At 36.0% G+C, this 20,628-nt stretch overlaps 3 protein-coding genes across 4 annotated transcripts; all 3 read left to right on the top strand.

The window, feature by feature from the left end:
* Nucleotides 1-320: 320 nt before the first annotated feature.
* On the top strand, nucleotides 321-3,048 carry LOC122004821 (ribonuclease H2 subunit A-like). The gene is made up of 8 exons (XM_042559647.1): nucleotides 321-555; nucleotides 669-740; nucleotides 1,510-1,633; nucleotides 1,714-1,801; nucleotides 1,918-2,055; nucleotides 2,191-2,278; nucleotides 2,461-2,581; nucleotides 2,695-3,048. The coding sequence occupies exons 1-8, from the start codon at nucleotides 468-470 to the stop codon at nucleotides 2,873-2,875; spliced, it is 900 nt and encodes a 299-aa protein (XP_042415581.1). The 5' UTR covers nucleotides 321-467; the 3' UTR covers nucleotides 2,876-3,048.
* Nucleotides 3,049-11,189: 8,141 nt separating this feature from the next.
* Nucleotides 11,190-16,272, top strand: LOC122007332 (SWR1 complex subunit 2-like). The gene is made up of 11 exons (XM_042563185.1): nucleotides 11,190-11,328; nucleotides 12,026-12,095; nucleotides 12,415-12,486; nucleotides 12,637-12,680; nucleotides 12,769-13,018; nucleotides 13,767-13,842; nucleotides 13,933-14,052; nucleotides 14,216-14,284; nucleotides 14,486-14,528; nucleotides 15,182-15,247; nucleotides 15,873-16,272. Exons 1-11 carry the CDS (start codon nucleotides 11,264-11,266, stop codon nucleotides 16,066-16,068), a joined length of 1,071 nt encoding a protein of 356 aa, XP_042419119.1. The 5' UTR covers nucleotides 11,190-11,263; the 3' UTR covers nucleotides 16,069-16,272.
* Nucleotides 16,273-16,558: 286 nt separating this feature from the next.
* On the top strand, nucleotides 16,559-20,410 carry LOC122007333 (VAMP-like protein YKT61). Of its 2 annotated transcripts, XM_042563186.1 has the most exons (7): nucleotides 16,559-16,894; nucleotides 17,243-17,340; nucleotides 17,418-17,471; nucleotides 17,572-17,676; nucleotides 17,996-18,061; nucleotides 18,713-18,799; nucleotides 20,163-20,410. In XM_042563186.1, the coding sequence occupies exons 1-7, from the start codon at nucleotides 16,672-16,674 to the stop codon at nucleotides 20,211-20,213; spliced, it is 684 nt and encodes a 227-aa protein (XP_042419120.1). In that variant the 5' UTR covers nucleotides 16,559-16,671; the 3' UTR covers nucleotides 20,214-20,410. The 2 variants fall into 2 exon arrangements, with proteins under 2 accessions (XP_042419120.1, XP_042419121.1); XM_042563187.1 differs by lacking the exon at nucleotides 17,418-17,471 and having other exon boundaries at nucleotides 16,565-16,894.
* The last annotated feature ends 218 nt before the right edge of the window (nucleotides 20,411-20,628 follow it).

The raw sequence follows: 20,628 nt of genomic DNA, 5'->3' as shown, positions 1-20,628 counted from the left end.
GTTCATTTTAAGCTCGGCTCGGCTCGACTCCGCTCGATTATCTTATTAAACAAGTTTAAACATCCCTAAAACTTGACTCCGCTCGACTTATTTACACCTCTACTCTTGTCGTCAGAAGAATCGGGCATCAATTGTATCCAAGGATTTGTTTCGGACATTTTAAATAATGACAGGGGCAATTCGAGGAAATTTGCCTTGGCCTTTTCATTACGCCCCTAAAGTTTAGCAAATTGCATTTATCTTTCAAAATTTTTAGCCTTTTCATGTATTGGACTGCAATTGGGCCTTTATATGGGCCTCTTTCCTTTCTGAATCCTCGAGCGCAAGGGAAGAAGGCGGGAGTGCAGCTCAACGAAATGCGTTAGGGTTCATTGTCGTCTTCGCTCCTCGTCGGATAGTGCGTTCCGTGATTTCCTTCCTCAGTTCCTCGTGTAGGAATCGGCAGCAACTTGGGCGGAGAAGGGAGGATGTCTTCTCCTGTTCCTCCTCTTCCGAAATGGACCGCGAAGCCCTGCATAATGGGCATCGATGAAGCCGGAAGAGGCCCCGTTTTGGGTACACTCAGTCTTCTACTTCATCCCCCCATTTCCTCCCTTCTTTCCCACTATGATCACTCGATTCTGCTGCGTATTTCATTGACAAAGAACGATCATCATCTATCGGTTCAGGTCCCATGGTGTATGGCTGCTTGTACTGCGCGAAGTCCTACCAGAAGACCCTCGCCACTTTGAACTTCGCAGGTTCAAATCGTCCTCATCTTCTACTGCTTGTTGATTTTTTTCCCCTTTGATGAAGTGTCTTGTTTCCAATTAGAAAAGCTTGGATCAGTTGAAGTTTCTGTGTAGATGCGGATGTGGGCACATTGATTTAATCCTGTGATTAGGTTCAGAATAGAAAATTAACATATTTTTTCTTCCACTGATACTGTCTTTATCTGATTATTTTGTGTTGCTAACAATGTGGTGCAGCTATAGAACTATCTATGCTAGTGTTGTCTTCTAAAATAGTTTGTCTTCGTCATTGTCATTAATGTTGTCCTTAGGAAAGAATTTTACTTGACATTTTGTTCCTTGCATTTTGCTAAGTTAGTTTTCTAAAACAAGAGAACACTCTGTAAGAATGTTTTCATTATTTGCTCCTCCCTGGTAATATTTTAAGAACTATTGGCAATGAAGTTATTGAGATTTTTTTTCATGTCTACTTTGAATATTTTGATCTCTGAGTGTCTGGAATGAGAAGATTAAGTTCATAATGTTATGAATCTTCAATGGCACTGCTTGAACAGGAAACAATTTTTGTTCAGTGGAGTTGAGGGAGAGGTTTATCTTCACTGTATTCATCTATTTATTTTAGTCTTGAAGTTCTCCTGATTAATGAAGTTAGAAATCTTTTTAGTTGTGAAATTTCAAATAAAGATTGATGCAATTCTGCACCATTCTGCAAGTTGATTTACCTGACGGAGCCGAAGGCAGCGTATGTGATGACTCTTGTTGTTTTAACTTTTCATAGATTCTAAGACTCTTAAAGAGGAGAAGAGGGAAGAGTTGTTCGAGAATCTAAAACTTGATGAATCTATCGGATGGGAAGTTGATGTTATAGATCCACGGGAGCTATCAGCTAAGATGTTAAAGAGGTATGCATATGATTCCTAGCACCTTATCTAACAATCAGCTCTGGAATTATGTGACCGAACACTCCATTAACCATTAACAGGACGAAAATCAATTTGAATGAGATCTCTCACAATTCAGCTATGGGTCTTGTCAAAAGGGTTCTTGACATGGGAGTTTTATTGACCGAGGTAAAGCACGCACTATCTAATTAGTCAAAGTAACTGTTTAGGATAATTCTGATTCCTTGCAAGTTGCGATGACACTGGCTTTCAATTATCTTATAAAATTTTCCTTCACTGTGAAGGTGTATGTGGACACCGTTGGAGATGCTGAGAAGTATAGAGTCAAATTGTCTGAAAGATTTCCCGGTATACAATTTGTTGTGGCCAAGAAAGCTGACAGCCTTTATCCTGTTGTTAGTGGTGCTAGTATAGTTGCTAAGGTAAGCAAATAATCTATGCTGTTTTACTTGAGCAGTTAACTGCTTGATAAATAGTCGAAGTAGTTATTAAGATACTGCATAATGATTTTGGTTGCACCACTTCAAGGGTACCTATTTGAACCATTGTCATGGCAGGTCACTAGAGATAGAACGTTGCGTGAATGGACGCTCGATGAAACTGCAGAGAATATGCATAGAAACTTTGGATCTGGATATCCAGCAGGTAAATTATACTCTTTTGGTGAATCAAAATAGGATCCTCTTCCTATCATCTGGATATTTAGACTATTCTAGCTAACCTCAAAATGTTGGGACTCAGGGTTTATACTCGAGTGTTTCTTAGATCTCTCGTGTTTGACATCTTGATTCTTAACTCTCCATATCTATTGACTTGGGCTTGAGCAGACCCTGAAACTAAAGCATGGCTGGATCACCACAAGCACATGGTGTTTGGTTTTCCAACAGTGGTGCGCTTCAGTTGGGGAACGTGCACGCCTTTCTTCAAGAACATGGTGGAAGTGGTTTGGTAACTTTTCCTTTTGGAATCGGAGGCAAACTTCTGTTACTATTTTTTGTTCTTTTAGTCGCTTGCCATTGTCAAACTAGAGTTTGTGCTTCAGTCGCAAAACTTTGCTTCAGGGAGTCTGACAAGCTGGACGAAGAAAATCCTTCCAGCAGTGGGAGAGGGAAACACCAGACGAAACTCACAAATCTTGGCATCACTGGATGCAAGAGGAAAACTGAAGATATCGAGTCTAGCGGTAAGGGGCGGTCTAAGTTCTTCCAGACTCGGAAACTCCAATTAGTATCAGAATTCTAATGATGTTTTCGGCCTCTGCTTCATTTGCTTGATAGCAAGGTAGGTAGTTAGTTCATGCTAAGCTGATTCGATGTTAGAATAGATCCTACACTCAGTGTTATTCAAGATTAAACTGTACTTTGTATAATTGTGAAACGTGTTTCTTTTGCCATTGAATTGCATGTTTGATACAAGAACTTAACCCTATTCTTAAGCCAAGGCTTAGAATGCTGTTCTGAGCCAAGATATGTACTCACGTCGCTGATGAGTACAGTGGTGGCCGCCCCCGACATCCCGTAGAACCTCTTCCAGTATATATATATACTCACAGGATATGTACTCACGTCTCTCACAATTCGGCCTCTGATGGAACAGACCTGAGGATTATGCTCACAGGGCTAAGAATATTAAGTACAGACCTGAGGGATGTATTTCTTTCCTACTTGGATTCTTGGGCATTTCTCTGCTCAAAGTCTTGAGAAATTGGTCACTTTCCTTTCCCTTTATTTATGCATTTTTTCTCTCTTGGAATTAAATTATATTACCATCTAGGAATAATCAGTAGCAACCGCAAGAAATAACAAAATGAGCAAAACAATGACGATGGTATGGACATTTTGAAGATAATCAAAGAGTTTGTAAGGAGTAAAGCGTGAACAACAAAACTTTATTAACACAATTGAAAATAGTTAAATAACCAAAATTATTACTGCTGATATAGCCTCCTAAAGTCCCTCCCCTTCCTCGATCTACTCTCTCCTTCCCTTGGACAAGCATAGAATTTTTCTTAACAACCTATGTACTTTTCAGAAGTTAAATTTGGATTGTAAGCGAAATTTAATATTATTAATCCAAGTTTAATCCATGTGTTCATCAGAAGTTAAATCATATTACAGAAGTTGATTAAATATCTATTTCAAGGATTGACTTCCAGGTCGTTGGCGATGCACTCACCTTCTTGGGTATGGGATCATCCACCACTTCCTAGTCAAAGCCTTTCAAAAAAATTGAATATTTAAACTTCTTACAGTAAACCTTAGGTTAAACTACAGAGACCTCAATCAAAGCACAAGATCGCTAGCCTTTTGTGTTGGTACTTCAGGATCCATACAAAGGAAAAATAAATTAGTACACAACGGAAACAATTAACTAGTTATATCTTTCTTTGTAGCTTAAAAACCTCTTGATCTTCTGCTGTATTCCTCTCCTCCTCTTGGACGTCGTGTGAGCGACGATCTACCAAGACGTAAAAATCATCCAAGTCCTTCTTTCTTTCAAGACTTTCGGCCACCAAGGGATCAAAGCTAGGAGCACCACCTCTTGTTCTTCTTTCTTCCTTGCAACCCGCTGACCACAAGATGGTTGAAGCCTCTTGATGTCGCCGGCCTTAGGTGAGAAAGCAAAGGGAGAATAAGAATATGAGGGGGTCGACCACAAGGAGAATAGAAGAGGAATAGAAACAGTGTAGATGATTATTTCCTCTAAGGCACCATCTATCCTCTTTTATAATCCTTGGTAATGACTAAAAAGGAAAGATTTTAACAACAATTAAAATCTTTCTTTTAAATTTCCTATTGTGGATGATTACAAAAGGAAAGTTTTAAAATTAAAAATCCTCTTTTTAAACATTGTAGATGGCTACAAACAAGAAAGATTTTTAAAATTAAAACCTTTCTTTTAAATCATGGTTACAAAAAGGGAAAGTTTTAACAAAAATAAAATTTCTCTTTTAAATCATTGTAAATGGCTACAAAAGGAATGATTTTTAAATTTAAAACTCTCTTTTAAAACCATGTGGATGACTTCAAAAAAAAAGGAAAGTTTTTAAAATTTAAAATATCTCTTTTAAAACATTGTAGATGACTAAAAAAGAAAGATTTAAAAAAATTAAAAATCCACTTTTAAACCCATCTTGGCCGACCTTGCTTGGGCACCAAGCAAGGATGTGGGCGGCCATGAGGATGACTTGGGTGGATGTGAGACTTTATACATAGAAGCTACAACATGGACCTAGAGTAGGAATTGATTTTGACCTCCTGATGAGCTTGAGCTTCCTGTGTTCGACCTGAACACCCAACTCAAGTTCATCAATAATAACTCATACCACTAAAGAGTTATTATTGAACTACCGCACCAATCCCATATTACATTATGAGCTTCTTCTCATCATGAGTGTGTTAATTTTCCTGTGTTTAAAATATCGAATGTTCATTAATTAAATGAGTTACTAACAACTCAATTAATATCTACCTCCAAGAGTAGTACCACTCAATTTCATTATCATGTCGGAACTAAGTCCACCTGCAGGGTTTACATGACAATACTTATAAGCTCCTCAAGGGGATATCATCATCCTAATAAATAGGACACAGTTTCTTTCTAAAATCAACAACACACAATATAAATAATATTATTTCCCAACTTATCAGGCATATTGATTTAACGAATAAATCTCACCCTTTGATAAATTAAAGAAATAAATACTAAGTACATGTGCTTGTTATTATATCGGGATTAAGAGTACGACATCCATAATAACAGAGGTTCTATTCTTTTATGCAGTCAGTATAAAAGGAACAACCTCAAATGGTCATGCTCTATACACACATAGTGTACTAGTGTAATTTTATAGTCAAGATAAACTAATACCAAATTACACTGCAATCATTCCAATGGTTTGTCCCAATCCATCTTGGTTGTGAGTTTCTATTTATAATTTATAAGGAATTGATAAAATGATCTTCTATGTAGACACCACATATCATGTTGTCTACAATATAAATTAAATGGACAACTGTATTTAACTAAATGCAGACATTTGACCAATGTGATTTTCATTTCAAAATAAATATTTATACAAAAGTTAGACTTTTAGTATACATTCTAACAATTAACCAGTCAGACGTATACAACCACTATTGCCCGGTCGATCTTCCCTCGGTCGATCGTATGCTAAGGGTTGTGCGAGACTAAATGACTATGTGCTTCGCCGGTCTGTCGAGCCCGGCCGATCATACCTTATTGGCCGAGATTAACCAGTCGGGCGTATACAACCACTATTGCCCGGTCGATCTTCCCTTGGTCGACCGTATGCTAAGGGTCGTGCGAGACTAAATGCCTCTGTGCTCGGCCGGTCTATCGAGTCCGGCCGATCATGCCTTATTAACCGAGCTTAACTCGTCGAGCGTATATAAACATTCTGGACATCTTAAGGTTAACTGCTTCTACGTTCGGTCGATCTCTTCCACTTGGTCGGTCTTTGCCTGCCAAACTCATATGCTTGGTCGATCTATTACGTTCGACCGGTCTTTGCTTGCCAAACGCATAGCAACACTCTTACCTGGCCACACTTTTTTCGGGTGGCCTACTATATCCTTATCGTGCTCTTTTCAGTCTTCCTTGTCCTTATTTCCCCTTTTTCTCTCTTACAAAGGATCCACTTATCATAACCCATATCACTAGCCTCCCCTTCAAGTTTAGTCGAAGGAGGTGTAGCCGACTGACTAGACCTAAGTTTATTTCTGACCTCTTGATACCTTCTGTGGTGACCCCGTGATAACTTTTACAATGGTTTTGTGACATTTTTTATAATGATCCCGTGACTCCTTTTACAGTGATCTTGTGACTCCTCCTACAGTGATCTCATGACTCTTTTGGCAAGTTAAATAGAGTTGTGCTCTTGCTTCCTTCCTCATTCACCTTTGCCCCTTGTAGTCTTACTTTCCTCTTAAGATTTACCGAGAGTCATGGCTTCAGAACCCCCTCCTTAGGATCAAATACTACGCGAGAAGGAGAAATTCTTACACGAGGTCGTGCAAGCCCTAGATTTACATCGTTTCCCTCAACAAGAATTAGAGGTGCGTCTACTCTCAGCTCAATCACAGGTTCAGTCAGAAATGGCTTTGAGGAACAAAGCCTACTCGGATTTGAAGCAAAAGACCGAGGAGCTAGATACTCTAAGGATCCAGCATATCTCAGAGGTGACCGATCTAAACAGAAAAGCTTATGCGGGTAGTTTACTAATATCTCAATAGCAACGAGCTCTGGATCGGCAGAAAGCTGAGGTGGATCTTCTACAAGCCGAGTTGGCTCAGATTAGGTCGGAGAGGACCTTTCAGTCACTTGTTTGTGAGGGGGACCCCCACAAACTCTAGAGGACAGGGCAAATCTCTTCTCTTTGCCCAAGCTGACATTCTATTTCCTGCTCCCATTTAAGTGTGGAAACACAATCTGGCGTCTATAAACGGAAATGAGATTCCATTGAACGATAGATTTTTCTACCTGCCACAGTACCGAGCAAAATATTCTCCCTTCCTTATTGTGGTTACAAAGTTACTAGTAGTGATATCAAAGCTTCGTGTGTATACTTGAGAGCAAAAGCATGTGTAAGCACGTAGCTGATTGTGTAAGAAATAACTACATAAGATACTTTGTGTATGAATTCGGGTGGGTTTGAATTTAGTGAAATTTCTAAGTTCCGGCCTGCCTATAAGGTAAATCGATATCATAGTCTGTTGGTATATTCTGAATTTTAACAAGTTATGATTTCTAATGTTATTTTATATTTTCTTTCCATTCCCTCCTTTATTACACCTAGGAAGTCAAATACCTTTTTCAAAATCTTCTCCTCGTTTTCTTTGTACAGCAGAAGAGGCTACAAAGAAATATAGCAGAAGATTAAGAGGTCTTTGTCTACAAAGAAATGTACAACTAGTTTTTTATTCTGTAATGAAACTAGTTTAGTTTTTCTTTATATGAATCCTGAAATACCAACACAAAAGGCTATCAATTTTGTGCTTCAATTGAGTTCTCTATAGTTAAACCTAAGGTTTATTGTAAGGAGTTTAAATATTCAATTTCTTTGAAAGGCTTTGTCTAGAAAGTTGTGGATGATCCCATAAGCAAGAAGGCCGAGTACCTCGCCAACGACCTGGAAGCCAATCCTTGAAATAGATATTTAATCAACTTCTGTAATATGGTTTAAATTATGAAAAACACATGGGTTGAACTTGGATTAATAATGTTAAGTTTCGTTTGCAATTCAAGTTTAACTTTTGAAAAACACATGGGTTGCTAGGAAAAATTTTGTACTTGTACAAATTTTTGTACAGGGGAACCAGAACGGAATTCCGAGTAGCATCCAACATTAATCTCGGTCGATAAGGCATGATCGGTCGAGCTCAATAAATCGGCCGAGCACGAAAAGTAGATCGAGGATAAAGGTCTTCAACCTTGCACAGTTTCTGGCATATTTATAATAGTAGATTCTTGGTCGGGTATAAATAACCGATCGAGTGTAGAATATCGGTCGAGATTAGTACAACAGAAAATATTTCTCATATATATAAAATGAGTTTATGTGACTAACCAAGCGTGTGTAACGGGCGAACCATATGTGGTCATATGACAACTTAATTAATTTGACGTTCAAATAGCTTCTAGAAGTCTCACAGATATGTTAAACGACAAAGAAGGTACATCTGAGGTAAGAAAAAAATTCCTTAAACCATTAATGCAGTTTCGGCTTACGTCATCTCTTAATAAAGCTTAACAAACTGGGGTCCACCTCATGACTCTGGAGGTTAAATGAGGTGGAATAAAAAGGGGAATCCTTTCCACTAGCCAGGTATGCAAACATACGTATTGCATAAGAATCAAACCCTAATCTCATTTTTTTTTCCGTACTTCTTCTTTTCCGAGAGACTGACTTGAGCGTCGGAGAGCCTAGCTAGAAATTCTCATCCCGGTCTTAGGTCGCTAACGCTTTGTTAGTTGGTCTCATAGTGCGCAGGAGGGGGAGATTATCCATTGGACCGTCGAACCTTCGCTGATCCACGGCGTTCCTCATCGGAGCTCACTTTTCCAGGGGGTACCTCGCCGGAGTTCGTTTTTGCGAAGCATTGTTCATAGATCCGCTTTGATTTTCTCGGATCTATTATCTTGTATCTAAGCTCTTGTGAGGTCCGCTGTGAGTTTCTCGGGCCCTCCTCTGTTCGTCGGCATTAGAGTTATAGTTCATCACCGGCTCTCATTGCCCAACGCTTCATCTCGCAAGCTCTCAAAGAGGATCAACCATTAAACATGAAAAATTTCTCGAAGCATGTTCTTACATTGTTGATTACTAAAGAGAAGTATAACATGAAGCATCTGAGAGACGGTTGTGAAGAAGTTCACTTAGAACTTTGATTTTTGAATGTTGCATGATGTCAAAAAACTTGACAACAGTCTTTGAGATCCTTCATATCATATTTCTCTTGAGCAGTCAACAATATAAGAGCATGTTTCAAAAAAAATTCATCATTTTAATGGTCTCATACATGAATATAAGAAGTGTCGAGACTTCATCCATTGACATATCCTATAATTTTACTAATCCTTATTAGTTTTCTTTGAAATTATAATGAAATGTGCCGTTAAAAATAGGTGGCCTTGAAGTAAGGACTGCTTTATGAGTACTCAGTGGCCCATCCGATTCTTCAATTATCAAATCCATATGTATTTTTTCTTAAGCTTCCAAGATATGCAATATTTTTTATTAGAAGATGTGACAATAGGTTGTCTTTTGCAATACCGTTGTTTCATCTATAAATGAACAGAATAATATATATCTTCTCTCCGTCGAGAAGACGTGCCAATCTTGCCTTGATTTTAGTGAAAAGGTATTTCTAGACAATTTTCATTTTGATGCACTCTATCGTTGTACTATAATTTTTCCAGTTGTCCTCTTGCAAATGTTTGAAATTCAGGCAGCGACTGAACTTAAGAAATTACTAGCTTCAAGATCAATGTTTGTATGACATTTGGAAGCTGTTCAAAGTGTGGTGCGCCTTCACAAAGCTAGTAGTACTGCCGGCTTAGAGGATATGTCAGTTATGATCGTTGCCAATTGCTGTTCTCTTGATCAAGCAAGCAGCTAGATCTTATATATATATATATATATATATAAGCGTTAATAGCGTTTGCAAATGCTCTCATAGATCTGAAGTTTCAGTATTTTCAAATTAATTTGATCACTAGGTGTTCGACAACCCAATGTTAGAAGGATTTTATGTCTGCATACCTTGTGCAAATTTAAAAATAAATTTGATTTAAAATTTTTTATATTCAATATTAGAATTTAATTTATAAATCCTAATGGTGAAATCTCATAAGTATAATTGAGAGTTAAAAAAAAAAAAATCTGTGGTCTATGGTATGGTTTAGTTAGTTTGGGTTATAGTATAAAAAATATATATATTTTGATTTGCCAATAACGGTCTTTTACTTAAAATAATAATAATTAATATATGATTTAAATTATATATATTCCTTTCCTAGTATTTTATTAAGAATTTTGATTCTTTACTCACTAATTTTACTGAAGTTTGTCTTTTTTTTTTCTTTTCACATTAAAAATACTTTTATTATTTATTAATAATTTTTTGATTATTTTTTATATAAAAATATGCATTGTCTCTTATATTTTAGGATTGACAATACTAAACATAAAGAAACTTTATAAATATTTTAAGTCACAATATTAGAAAATATATATTTTTTTCAATTTTTTAGTTAAGATTAAATACAGCTCTGATATATAAAATTAAATTAATTTTTTGTATAAAAAAATATGTTGTATTAGTGCATCTAGCTTGACACATGCTTATTAAAACATCCACATCAATTTTTCTATTACTATATCTAAAATTTAGAGTAAATGACCTACTTTATTAAATTTATATAATCATTTTTCATTACATATTATATCAAATATTCTAAAATTTTCATATTTTTTTTAATTTTTTTATTATTTTCTTCTTTTTTTAATTATTATATTTATATAATGAGTCCAAAGAGATTGAAAAGATTAAGTAAAAAGATAAAAATTAAAAAGAAATATTATTTTATTTTTATAATAGAGATTTCATTCCTTAAATTTAAAGAATTATTATTTATTAAATTTAAATTTAGAGAATGAAATCTCTATATAGAACATTTTTAGTTACCGTATCTAAAATTTAAAATAAAATCTTTATATATGTGAATGTTCTTTTATCTCATTTACGAGTCAAGAATACTAATTTATATGCGATGACTACTCTATAGATAGATTTAATATGCCTTAGATAGATTTAATATGCCTTAGATTTTATGCCACACTCTGTGCATATTTAAAATTTATTTTTTAATTTTAAAATTTTTATATGCTAAATAATATAATTTATAGCGGATAAAATCTTAAATGACAACCGTCTGGTTTAAAAAAAAAAGAACGACAATATTAGTTTTTAAGAAAGATAGTATTTTTTTTTAATTTTATTATTTTAAACATTATTGACCCGTCATCTTTTCAGTCCGACTCGTGCCGGTTCAATTTCTCGCTCTCGTTCATTCTTCCCCCTAGCGAACGAGCGAGAGAGAGAGGCAGCCATGGCGGATTCCGAAGAGGAGCTAGTCCTCCTTGATCGTTCCTCTCGAGCTACCAGAGGAAAAAGGTGGTCGTCTTCTCTCATTTTCTATTTCCCTCAGTAGATCCCGCAGCTCTACTGGATACTCTTAGCCCTAGTTGCTATAGCTCAAGTTCCAGATGATTACTCCGGGCTATAGAAGCGATTCCTTTCTGCACTTCCATTGGAGGGGAAGCCCCAAATGAAGGGTTTCAGTGCCGGAACTATGCTTTAAAAATAATTGCCGATCATTTTGCATTCTGGAAAATTTGAATGCTTTAGCATGATTTTGTTTGGAAACATGTTGGAGTTCATTGTGATCAAAATTGACCTTTGTACTAGTCCTAAGAAACACAGTTCCTCTCTGTACTGCTATTAGATGTGAAGTACGATACGAAGGGAAATATGTTACATATTATATCATTCCAATACTCGTCTATGTTGTTTCGTATGCTAGAAAATATCATGTTATTTTTTATATCAACAAGCACATGTGAAGTAACATATATTCTTTCCCATACAAGCTATTTAATTTCCCTTTAATTGCAATTTTTGGTTTTCAGTATGGACCTCCATTTCTAATGTTATAATGTTGAAGTGAGACTTTGTGAATTTATTTGTTCTCAAATCTAATCTTGCTTTTCGGTTCTCATTTTTATTTCTTACAGTCATGTATGTTCTAGTTAATTAGTGGTCTGACGGAATCCAGAGTTTTCTTTTTGACATTAACTTTTGTGTTTTATAGAATGACTAAATTGTTGAATGAAGAGGTTGAACAGGATGAAGTATTTTGGAATCAAGATGCTCTTATGGAGGTAATACATGTTATTTTTATATTCCTCGGAAATCTGCATAACTGACTCCAATATCTTTATTTTCTTTGTAAATGATGCATTAGATTTTTCTGGATGTTATCCCAAAATTCATTACCATTTGGCCAAATTTGTGTTGCCTATAAAATATGTATTTTAATAAATATTCTCATGTGAAGGTGCCCTCTAATTTCAGACTCCATGATGTATTGGTTGTTGTCTTATTGATAAGCTGGATGTGGGTTCTCTTTGTTTGACTGTTTCATTGATCTCATTATGCTTTATAGTACCAATGTTAAAGGATCTGTGATCTTCTCTGCAGGAAGAGAATGATGAAAATTATGAAGAAGAGCCTGAAGTTGCTGATGAGTTTGATAGTGACTTTGTTGATGATGTGAGAATTGTACTAATTTTCTTTTGTTTGTGCTTTAGTTTTACTAATGCAATAGCTTGGAATTGTTAATAGTTGATTGTACATTTGTACTTGACAAAATTCTTCTCATTCTATGTTTTTAAGCTTCAATTTACTTGCTTCTATCACCAGGAATCTGAACCTGATGATGAAACTGAAGTAGTTGCAGAAGACAAGTAATGCCTTCAGCTTATAGATACAAGTCATTTTAAAGGACTTAGCCTTTTCTACTCTTGCTGATACCTTTTCTATGTTTTTTGAAAGATTACCTGTCAAAAAACGGCTAATATTCCCTGGGAAGACAATACCAAAAAAGAAAAGCAAAACAAAGGTTCTTGCAAAGCTCGAAACGACTCCAAAAGATGAATTATCTGAGAAATCTCCCCCTTCTGAAAATCAGGATTTACCTGATGACGCAGAAGGTGAAAGAACAGTGCGAAAATCAACTAGAACAGCAGTTATTGTTAGGCAAGCAGAAAGAGAAATACGTGCAGCATTGCAGGCGTCTATGAAGGTAGATTATATTTGCATGTTGGCATCTGTTAGATAAGCTTCATCGTCTTTGAGGTAATTGCAAAGAATGAACAGTTGCGTAGAGTTCTTTTGTTTTGTTTTTTGGTTTTGCACTATGTGTCCTTTTGGTCAGTTCTAATTTGTTGTTAAAAGTATTATTCTTGAAGAAAGTGAGTGATTGACAAGTTTTATAGATAACAACTTAACGTGCAAATCACTATTTATATACTTGAATGAATAATACTTTTAGCTCCTTCTAAGGGTTCTCATTTCTTCTGGTCTTACTAAATTCTTGGTTGGTAATATTTTTTTTTTCTCAACTGAACATCATCTATGGTTAATTAATCCTGCTTGTGGTATTCATATTTGTCATTAATCATGCATGCTACTTGGCTATCACTTCAAATATCTCTTGTTTCTTGAGTTACCATATTGCTGCTGCCAGATAGACCATGGAAGTTTTACTAAGTACAGAAGGAACTTAATGAAATTTGGACTTAAGAATTCTGTGAGATCCCAATCAAGCAATCAATGGAACTAATTCTAGAAATGTAATTAATATTTTTCTTGTCGGGTACCATTTGTAAGTTTATATTACAATAATCACGGAGCATTTTAAACAGTATTTTTTGCTGCAGAAGTTTACACAATTGTGGACCACATTATCTATTTCTGCAAGTTCCAACTAAAAGCTTTTCTTGTGTATTATCGGCACTTATACATTTATTTGAATTCAAACACTTGTGCAGCCAATTAAAAGGAAAAAGGAAGGTGAGGAGAAACGGATGACACAAGAGGAGATGCTTCTAGAAGCTGCTCAAACAGGTTACAAATTTGCTGTTAAGTGCAATCCAAAATTTTTGAACTTTATCTGCTGAGAAGCCTCCTGAGAAGTGATGTTTAATGTTAATCTAGAAATTATGAACCTGCGAAATTTGGAACGTGTCCTAGCAAGGGAAGAAGAGGTCAAGAAGAAGGCTGTTGTACATAAAGCAGTTTATGATGGTCCTCAAATTAGATTTTTATCAAGAGATGGTATGTCTTTTTCTGAAACATGTGCTCATTATCTAGTACCTGCGCGCACATGCATACACAACTTTTTTCCTGTAGGCTATATGAATTGATATTTGGATATACTGTTATCAAGAAATTTGACATGTTTTTTACTGATTCTGATTGCTCACATATGGTATGTTAGGCGAATCACATCTAGAATTCATCAAAGGCGCTTCTTTCCAGAACGAAATTTCTACAACACCAGTTTCATGTAAGTCCACAGGAAGTTTTCCACTGTAAGACAATGCCTACTCTTTGTAGTCTGCATCTTTCTTTTATATACATTTTTGTTTGTTTCCAGCATATTATAGTCAGCACTTGTTCTAAATAGTACATTTAAGGAGTCTTAATTAACAACTCACTTTTGGATATGAATGATTAGTTTTGTTTACCATGTTGCTTTTCATTGCAGATCCAGAGAAGACCGTTTGTGTGGTGACTGGATTGCCTGCTAAGTATGACCTCCAACTCTTATGACCATTCTTTTTGGGAAAAATATAAATTATTTTGTCATTTTGTTTTTCATTCTCTTGGAAAGAATCTAATGCTCCAAACTGATTTTATTATGGAAAAAACACAAAATAGTTGTTTCATCTTGAAAGTGCTCGAGACTGTCCCTAATTTACACTTCACTGTACCTATGCCACAGTCCACATTGATGGAACATGTGGTGATGGCTTTTGCTGTCGAAGAAAATGTAGGTAGGGGACTGAGAGGGTATAGGTGAAGAGGAAGATGAATAGGGAAGAGTTCATGGAGATGACAGAGGGGACACAGAGGCATCAAAGGAGAAGGAAGATGAGGGAAAAAGGTAAGAGAAGTGGAAGAATATGATATCCTAGTCCATTGGTGGTGGAATTTGGTGTGGAAACAGGCAAAAAAGGAATGATATAAGAGAGGGGGAAGAGGAGAAGAAAGATGATGAAGTGGAGTTTCTGGAGTGGAATATGAAAAATTGCTCAGATAGGGAAATTTGCTTTGTCTCAAATGGATAATTTGTATTTTGCCCTTATAATCATGGCATGTGAGAACTAACTATTTATCACTGCATCTTATCTGTTTTCTTTATTGATTTTACATTCTTGTAACTTTTTTGTTGGAAATGCAGATATCGTGACCCAAAGACAGGATTACCATATGCAACATTAGAGGCCTTCAAATTGATTCGTGAGAGGTATTTTTTTATTTTTTTATTTTTTCATATCCTACACTTACTAACAACTATTGACAATATGTGTTTGCGAATATGGGTGTAAAACTAAGAGTTTTCTTGTGAATTTAACTTTCATATCTTTTCAAACAAATTGATTGCCCTTTTCCCGTTGTGTTTGTGTGGCGATTCACTGTCTATTGTGGTTGTATCGATCTGCCTGCTTGAAAGACATTGCAATCTACTATGTATATAATACTTAGAGGGGTCTTCACTCTTAGTTGCATTAATGTAGCCTGAAGAATATAATGGGTACCTACTATATTCTGATTTCCCTGAACAACGCTTGATCGACCACTCAATCTTAGCAACTTTCTTCCTTTCCTGAGTCCTCGCATTCAGGAAAGAGCATAGGGTGGAATTGTCTGTAGTAATAGATGGTTGCCTCCTTCATAGAAGTTGGTTTCAATTTCTTATCTTTTGATGGATAGATTTTCTTTCCTGGCTTAGCAACCAACTTCTATCACTCCATGAGAAATGCTTTTGTGGGTCTGACTCAATCATGTCACAAACATTTCCCTTAGCCCGATGCAAACATATTTCTTACAGTTCACAACAACAATGTTCTCATTTGAATCTTTTCTCCCAGATTCTTGAAACAGGAAGCCTCCAAGAAGCAGCAGCAATGTATGGACATGGGAGACCTGTTCGATACAATACACCGCGAAGGATTCCTATCAAAGCGGAAAAGAACCGAAGTTAGCATGACCAAAGGACGATCCGATCCGCGCTTAGGAGCTCGATTTCGAAAAATACCCGCTCTCGATATGTTTGATCAAGATTGAGGATCGGTATCTTTGCAAAAGAAAACTAGATGTACAGCTCAGGTTGTATATTTGTATGCGTATTCAGGATCAACTACAATTAGGCCAACTCTAAGCACTAATTTTTGTTTAATCGTTTCATAAATTTTCTGCAGCAGTTAAATAATACAGACTCTCACTCAACTGGTGGATTTGGTTATATATTTTTAAGCAGTCTTATCAACTTGGACTTGGGCCGTCCGTTCCGACTGAAAAAACTAAACCCGGATCTATGTCCGGTACGGTTGGTTAATTGACTCCGAATCCGATAGGCAATCAAACTTTTTTTTTATTAAAAATTTTAAAATAATTTAAAATAATTTTTTTTGTTATTTAGAATTTGATATATATATATATTGAATGTAAATAAATAATTTGTAGATGCCAAAAATAGTTATGAACTTATGATGGTTGTAATAAATATTAAATGCACAAATTCTAGAATAAATAATTTAAGTAAAATATCTGTCAATGTTCGCTGATTATTATAGTAGTAAAATATCAGTCTCATGATACGACGAGGCAAAAGCGCAGAAGGGCGGATTTGATCTCACTTCGTCTAGGGTTTCCCAATCGGGATCGGAGATGAAGATCACTGCCCTCCTCGTCCTAAAAACCTCCGGCGCCGGCGATACCTCCTCATCTTCTTCTTCTGGAGCATCGGATCCCGTGGTCCTCGCCAACGCCTCCGACGTCAGCCATTTCGGATACTTCCAGAGGTCGGCCGCCAAGGAGTTCATCCTCTTTGTCTCCCGCACCGTCGCCAAGCGAACAACCCCCGGGCAACGCCAGTCCGTGCAGCACGAAGGTCCTCTTCCGAAACTCGTCTTTTCTTTGGTCGGATCCGATTGGTCCGATGTATTTTATGCTTCGTTTATACGATTTAAGCAATTCGTGCGAATTATGCGCATATGTCTCCTCAAATTCATGATTTTATTTCTTTTATACAATTTTGCCAGTTCTTGTGAAAAATTAGTTGTCTGTAAGTTCTCAATATGGTATCAAACTAATCATAATACTCGCCGTCAATTAGCTGAATTTGGGGAGGCTGACTTCTATAGCCTACTGTAGTTTTCATTTGTCTCTCCCAAGGTAGGTTTCTTCAGTTGTATTGTGGTTAATAGTTAAACTCCGTATTTATTTGATGGTGTTTCAGAGTACAAGGTGCACTCTTATAACCGAAATGGCCTTTGCGCTTTGGCTTTCATGGATGATCATTATCCAGTTCGAAGTGCATTTTCTCTTCTAAACACGGTAGTTCCAATTTTTTGTTTTTTGCTGGTCATATTACACCTTTTCTTCTCTCTACTTTATTTGCAATGCGTAGGCAGCTGTTATGTGGTTCCGCAGTCAATGTTCCTGTCTTCCTTCCCTTCTTGAATCACGTACATATATCTGCAAAATATTAGTTAACTTTACAATTTCGATGAATTTGATATTCTAATTTTTTATTTGCACTTGACTTACAAAGTGTTAATGTTCAAGGTACTGGATGAATATCAGAAGACCTTTGGCGAGTCTTGGAGAGTCCAGCAAACTGATTCTACTCAACCATGGTCATTTCTAACTGAAGCATTGACAAAATTCCAGGTATATCTCTATTTTAATTCTGGTTTTCACCAATGTCTAGCATGTGGTGTGGTTTGGCAACTTCAATAAATTACATTATGGATATGCACAAGATGCCTCTTATCTTGTTTGATTGAAGTAATGATTTTGCTTGTCTTTTGTTTCCTATTCCTCTGATAATGTGATAAGTTATCTTACACATAGCATTTCTTTCTTTGCAATTGGAGGTTGTTCTCACACTTTTGCCACTCGCTTTCAATCCAACTATTTTATTCTGCCTTTTTTCAATCTTTATAGCATAAACTTCAATGAATAACTTTGCTCTTGTCCCTTTTACTAGGATCCTGCAGAGGCTGATAAGTTACTGAAAATTCAGAGGGACCTTGATGAAACTAAGATTATCCTTGTAAGTATTTTCTTGCTACTTTTTTATGTTTTGGGAAAATTCATTATTTTGTTTAAATGATTCTAAGAGAAAAGCAAAGTGATAAAGCTTATGTTTATGGTATTCATTTATCTACTCAACTAGTCACAACAAGAAAAAGAAAATCCTCGATAGAGGAGCCATAGTGAACTAATTTGAGTTTTGACTGCTTAATCATTCCCTGTTCCCTGCTTGGAATCATAAAAATTCCTATGTTTCAGGTTCATACTTCACCATACGAGACTATGGGCTGTAGAAAATGTGATTTGATACTGCAAGATGAATTTATAATTTATTTCCTTTCCCATTTGGACTTAAACCAGGAGACCGTGAAATCCATCTTGCCATTGCTTACATGATTACACTGCTCATCACAATAGTTCCTCATGAAATGTACACATTTGCAATTTGGACGTGCTTCGCAGTGTTGCTATTTCATTTTAAATCTTTGCTTAGTGCCATGTGATTGAAATTGTAGGAACATGCAGTATTAGTCTTCTGTCAAATTGATTTGTTTTCTTACATCTTATGGATATTAAATCGTTTTTTTTTATGGTTTATCCTAAAAAGGTAGTAAATGTTATCATTTTACTAACAACTGATTGTTATGCATTTCTTTGAAAATCCATGCAGCATAAAACTATTGATAGTGTGCTCGCTCGAGGAGAAAGGTTAGATAGCCTGGTTGAGAAGAGTTCAGATCTCAGCGCAGCATCACAAGTAAGCTTGAATATGCTTTATTATATATTAGTTCAATTTCAGGCTGAATGTCTCAGTACAATACACCATTTCACCATATAATGTATGCGTTCACTACACATGTTTAAAATCAAACTTAGCACTCAGCTTTACAAGAGCTCATGTATGTAAGGAAGCAAACCTCACATTCTTCTTAGATTGTGTCAGAAAAGGCCAACAATGAACAAGAACTAACTCAGAATACTGGTAATTATTATACTCGAAGAAAGCTGGTGAATAATATACTGGAAAATTGGGCAGACATGAATATAATTATTTAGAATGCTTCAAGTATATTTCTATTAATGTACCCATTACCAATATACTATATATATATGAATCTAATTATATCTGTAATAATTATCTATGATATGTTAGAAATAAGTAAAAAGATAGGTTTGCTATTAAATTATGTTTTAGCTCATTAGTTACTTTACTTTACTGGTTAGCAATGAGTTCAAGCAGTTATCCCAAGCAGTGGAAATGTCAGAGTCACAATCTTAGAACTTTTCCTGACCATACAATGTTTTTAACATAGAAGGTCGTAGGGTAATATGCATGTGTTTGTGTCATGGATATACTGGTATCTTACTATGTCCACATGGGCGCGCATACATGCTTCATACATGTATGTGAGGCGGAAGCGAGGCATTCCATGTCTGGTCGGACTCATTTAGAACCTTTCTTGGACATACAACATTTTTAGCCTAGAGGTTGTAGGATAACCTTTGTATGTAATGTAACAAAAACATGTGCATGCATGGGTCTGCTAATACGCATTCTTTATATCGTGCACACATATACTTGTACTTCACGGTAGCATATGAGGGTATTGTTAAATACTCAAAGGCCACAGACTGACCTTTACAAGGGCAAGTTGAAGGCCTTGATGATCAGCTGAATTTGGACTCAAGAGAATGCTTTTCATTATCGATAGAATATGATGAGCACTCTGCCTGTACTAATGACTGTTTCCTGCCGCACAATTCTCTTATCCTTTGGCCCCCGAGACAAATAAAAAAAGCTGTGTGACCTACAGACTATGAAAAGTATACCACTCACAGTAGTTTGTACTCATTTAATTTATTGACTTTTTCCGCTTAAGAAGCTCGAATGCAAATGCACACCACTTCACTGCACTAGCTGAGTTTTGTGTCATCCAAATCACAATCCATCCATTCCAAAATTTAACACTTGGAATGAACATTCTACCTCAACAGTTACACATAGACATTGTTATGTTTTCATTCCAATCCTTGTTCCATTTGACTCCTTACAGAGTTGATTTAAGCCTGATAATCATACCGATATGTTTGATCCTATTGTATTATTTGTTCATATGAAGATGTTCTACAAACAAGCCAAGAAAACCAACCAATGCTGCACCATGCTGTGACATTGCCAGAGAAGCAGATGATCAGCTCGAATTTCATTCTATGTACGTGCACTCGCTCTCTGTCTAGATACTAGTTTGAATATATCTCAACATTATCAAGTCATTGGCCTTTTCATTGTCCTTTTTGCGCTGTTAATTAATCATGCTTATTAACATGTAATGTGATGGTTACTCAATTCATTTGTGTATTTCATTCATCTCGTCTCCCCATCATGCTCTCTTCTCTCTCTCACACACACAGATGTTGAATATTTTCTGTTTCTCTTTATAAAATGACGTCATCATTTTATAACGTCATTTTATAAAAAATTATATAATTATGTTTATATTATTTATCATGAATTGTCATTCCTGGTAATCAGATGGGATTGGTTCGGGCTACTTATTATGTTATTGGGTTGGTAGTAAAATTTTG

This window comes from Zingiber officinale, chromosome 7B (genome assembly GCF_018446385.1).
Source record: "Zingiber officinale cultivar Zhangliang chromosome 7B, Zo_v1.1, whole genome shotgun sequence".
Taxonomy (NCBI): domain Eukaryota; kingdom Viridiplantae; phylum Streptophyta; class Magnoliopsida; order Zingiberales; family Zingiberaceae; genus Zingiber; species Zingiber officinale.
Note: the sequence above shows the minus strand (reverse complement) of the source record. Positions and strands in the feature narration are given on the sequence as shown.